The 4,299-nt window shown below is 50.6% G+C and overlaps 1 protein-coding gene across 1 annotated transcript; it reads right to left on the bottom strand.

The window, feature by feature from the left end:
* Nucleotides 1-3,186: 3,186 nt before the first annotated feature.
* Nucleotides 3,187-4,299, bottom strand: LOC107308565 (olfactory receptor 52R1-like). The gene has a single exon (XM_085536815.1). It carries the CDS (start codon nt 4,199-4,201, stop codon nt 3,254-3,256), a length of 948 nt encoding a protein of 315 aa, XP_085392941.1. The 5' UTR covers nt 4,202-4,299; the 3' UTR covers nt 3,187-3,253.

Below are 4,299 nucleotides of genomic sequence, written 5' to 3'. Positions count from 1 at the left end.
GCTCCTCCTCCACCTGGACTGTCACAAGTCCATGGGACCTGACGGGCTCCACCCTCGGGTGCTGATGGAGCTGGTGGGGGGTGATTGCTGAGCCACTCTCCACCATCTACCAGCGCTCCTGGTTAACTGGAGAGGACCCAGGGGATTGGAGGCTTGCTGATGTGACTCCCATCTACAAGAAGGGCCATAAGGAGGATTTGAGGAACTACAGGCCTGTCAGCCTGACCTCGGTATCAGGTAAAGTTATGGAGCAAATCATCTTGGGTGCGATCACATGGCATGTGCGTGGCATCCAGGGGATCAGGCCCAGCCAGCATGGATTCATGAAAGGCAGGTTGTACTTGACCAATCTCATCTCCTTCTATGACTGGGTGACCAGGCTGGTAGATGAGGGTAAGGCAGTTGATGCAGTCTACCTGGACTTCAGCAAAGCCCTTGGCACGGTCTCTTACAGTATTCTCCTGAGGAAACTGGCTGCCCGAGGCCTAGACAGATATACACTCTTTTGGGTAAGGAACTGGCTGGAGTGTTGTGCCCAGAGGGTAGTGGTTAATGGAGTTAAGTCCAGCTGGTGACCCGTTAAAAGTGGTGTTCCCAAGGGTTCAGTGCTGGGGCCCATCTTGTTTAATGTCTTCACCGGTGACCTAGGTGAGGACACAGAGTATACCCACAGTACGTGTGCCGATGACACCAAGTTGTGAGATGGTATTGATCTGCCTGAGGGCAGGGAGGCCCTCCAGAGGGATCAGGATAGGCTGAATCGCTGGGCTGAGGTTAATGGGCTGAGGTTCAACAAGGCCAAGTGCTGGGTCCTGCACTTTGGCCACAATAACCCCATGCAGTGCTATAGGCTTAAGGCAGAAAGGATGACTGAAGAGCAAAAGGTCCTGGGGGTGTTGGTCGATTCTTGGCTGAACATGAGCCGACAGTGTGCCCAGGTGGCCAAGAAGGCCAACAGTTCCTGGCCTGTATAAGGAATAGTGTGGCCAGCAGGAGCAGAGAGGTGATCATCCCTCTGTACTCAGCTCTGGTGAGGCCACATCTCGAGTACTGTGTTCAGTTTTTGGTTCCTCACTACAAGAAAGACATGGAGGCCCTGGAACGTGTCCAGAGAAGGGCAAATAAACTGGTGAGGGATCTGGAGCCCAGGTCTTAGGAGGAGCGGCTCAGGGAGCTGGGATTGTTCAGCCTGGAGAAGAGGAGGCTCAGGGGAGACCTCACTGCACTCTACAGTGTCCTGAAGGGAGGCTGTGATGAGGAGGGGCTTGGCCTCTTCTGCCAGGCAACAAACAGGACCCGAGGAAATGGCCACGAGTTGTATCAGATGAGGTTTAGACTGGACATATGAAGGAAATTTTTCTCTCACAGGGTGGTCAGGCACTGGAATGGCTGCCCAGGGAGGTGGTGTAGTCGCCATCACAGTCAGTGTTCAAGAGGCATATGGATGAGGAGCTATGAGAGATGGTTCAGTGGCTTGTGGTAGCAACAGTAATGGGAGGACGGTTGGACTGGGTGATCTTGTAGGTCCTTTCCAACCTTGTGATTCTGTGATCCTATGGTCAACGACTTAGATGAGGGAATAGAGTGCACTGTCAGCATGTTTGCTGCTGATGAAAAGCTGGGAGGAGTGTCTGACATGCCTGAAGGCTCTGCTGCCACTCAGCAAGACCTAGACAGTGTGGAGAGTGTGTGGGGAGAAATCACAGAATCATAGAATCACCAAGGTTGGAAAACACATTAAAGATCATCTAGTCCAACCGTTCACCTATTACCAATAGCTCCTACTAAATCATGTCACTCAACACAACATCCAGTTGTTCCTTGAACACCCCCAAGGTCAGTGACTCCACCACCTCCCTGGGCAGTTCATTCCAGTGCCTGGCCGCCCTTTCTGAGAAGTAATATTTCCTAATGTCCAGCCTGAATCTCCCCTGGCGCAGCTTGAAACCATTCCCTCTGGTCCTATGTGTAATGACACAAGAGAAGAGGCCGACCCCCAACTCACTGCAACCTCCCTTCAGGAAGTTATAGAGAGCAATGAGGTCTCACCTGAGCCTCTTCTTCTCCAGGCTGACCATTCCCAGCTCTTTCAGCCTCATATGGCCTGTGCTCCAGACCCCTCACCAGCTTTGTTGCCCTCCTTTGAATGCGTAATTTTGAAATGTAATGAAATACAATAAGGGCAAGTATAGAGTCTTGCATCTGGGCAAGATCAGCTCCAGGTAACAGCATGGGTTGGGGAGTGACCTGTTGGGGAGCAACACTGGGGAAAGGGACTTGGGCATCCTGGTGGACAGCAGGATGACCATGTGCCAGCAGTTAGCCCATGTGGCCAAGAACGGTGTCCTGGGGTGTGTTAGCCACAAATATGATGAAGGGAGTGGAGCATCTCCCTTACAAGGAGAGGCTGAGATAGCTGGGTCTCTTTAGCTTGGAGAAGGAGGAGACTGAGGGGTGAACTCACTGATGTTTCTAACTGTGTAAAGGGTGAATGTCATGAGGATGGAGCCAGGCCCTTCTGAGTGACATCCAGTGTCACCAGCCTCCAATAAGGAGGGCTGCAACAGGCAGGTCTTTTGGAGACACTCATGTCTAGGAGTCAGACTGGAACTATTTGCATATGAAGAATATTTATTTGCCAATAGTGAAAGCATTTTAACATCCAGGAATCTGAATTTTGGGAGGTGTAATGCAAAAGTCAGACTGAATGTCTTTATGTTGTCTTTTATCACACAGTGAAAGGAAAAGAAACTCCAGTGATTCCATTGCCATCTTCTAGTACCTGAATGGTTCTTATAGTGAGAGTTGGGCAGGTTTCTTCTCACTAGTGACAAGTGACAGGATGTGGAGAAATGTCCTCATGTTGCGCCAGGGAAAGTTTAGGTTGGATATTAGAAGAACATCATTACAGAAAGGGTACTTAAGTTCTGGAATAGGCTCCGCAGGGAGGTGGCTGAATAGCCATCCCCGGATGTGTTTAAGAGCAGTTTGGATGTGGTAATCAGGGATACGATTTAGTGTAGGGTTTTTAGAGTTAGGGTACTGGTTAGGCTGCTGTTGGACTTGATGATCTTCAAGGTCTTTTCCAACCTGGGTAATTCTATGATTCTATGATTTCTGTGGGAATGCTTTGCATGCACACCATGCATTAAAAAGGGGTATTTCTCAAAATAAGGGGTCAGAGAGTTCACTCCATAAATTTACTAGAATTTGCTAATACTTACACGCTCAGTGAATGGCACGTAGACACGGGTCAGATTCCCTTCTGCTGTAAAAGGACAGATATCTTGTCCCTGAGTTGCTTGGTTCTGACCCCGTAAATGATGGGGTTTAAAGTGGGGGGCACCAGCATGTAGAGGTGGGCCACCAATGTATGGATCTGCTGAGGGATGCTGTGTCCAAAACGGTGGGTGAGAGAGGTGAATAAGGCAGGGACGTAAAATGTTAGCATGACAAAGATGTGGGATACACATGTATTAAAGGCCTTCAGCTGTGCATCTGAGGCTGACAGCTTCAGTACCACCCTCAAGATCATAGTGTAGGACACAGCGATCACTGTAAGGTCAAATCCTGACACTGCAAAAGCCACAAAGAGTCCATAAGCAGCATTGACTCTGGTGTCCTCACATACCAGCTTCACCACCGCCATGTGTTCACAGTAGGAATGGGAGATGACACGATGATGGCAGAAGTCCTTCCTACGTAGCAGGAAACAGACAGGACTCACCATGAGGACTCCACGCAGCAGCACCAGGCTCCCCAGAGCTGCCACCACCGGCATGGAGAGGATGCTGGAGTGCCGCAGGGGATGGCAAATGGCAAAATAGCGATCCAAGGCCATGGCCACGAGCACACCTGACTCCACTGCGGTGAAGTTGTGGACAAAGAACAACTGAACAAGGCAGGAAATAAAGCCAATCTCCCCAGAGCCCCGCCAGAAGATGGCGAGCATTTTGGGCAACATGGATGTAGAGAGGACCAGGTCAGTGAAGGCCAGCATGGCCAGGAAGAGGTACATGGGCTCATGCAGGCTTGACTCTGTCTTGATGACGATGAGAAGGATGATGTTCCCCAGCACAGCTATGATGTACATGATGCAGAAGGGGAAGGCAATCCAGAACTGCTCCTTCTCCATCCCAGGAATGCCAAGCAGGAAGAAGGTGGGGGCATGGGAGGAGCCGGTGGAGTTCACAGAAGACATGGAGCCGTTCTTGTCTCTTGCCTACCCCGAGGGCTCTTACAGCCTGTAATAAATCACCCAGCTGCCCTCGAGATGATGTGGTCAGCAGCAAGCACAGA

Source organism: Coturnix japonica, chromosome 1, assembly GCF_054131305.1.
Source record: "Coturnix japonica strain WE chromosome 1, WE-NBRP24, whole genome shotgun sequence".
NCBI classification, from domain to species: domain Eukaryota; kingdom Metazoa; phylum Chordata; class Aves; order Galliformes; family Phasianidae; genus Coturnix; species Coturnix japonica.
This window is presented reverse-complemented; position numbering and strand designations above follow the sequence as displayed.

Bases quoted from the DNA above. Each gene is read 5' to 3' on its own strand.
- LOC107308565 (XM_085536815.1), bottom strand. From the start codon at position 4,201: ATGTCTTCTGTGAACTCCACCGGCTCCTCCCATGCCCCCACCTTCTTC.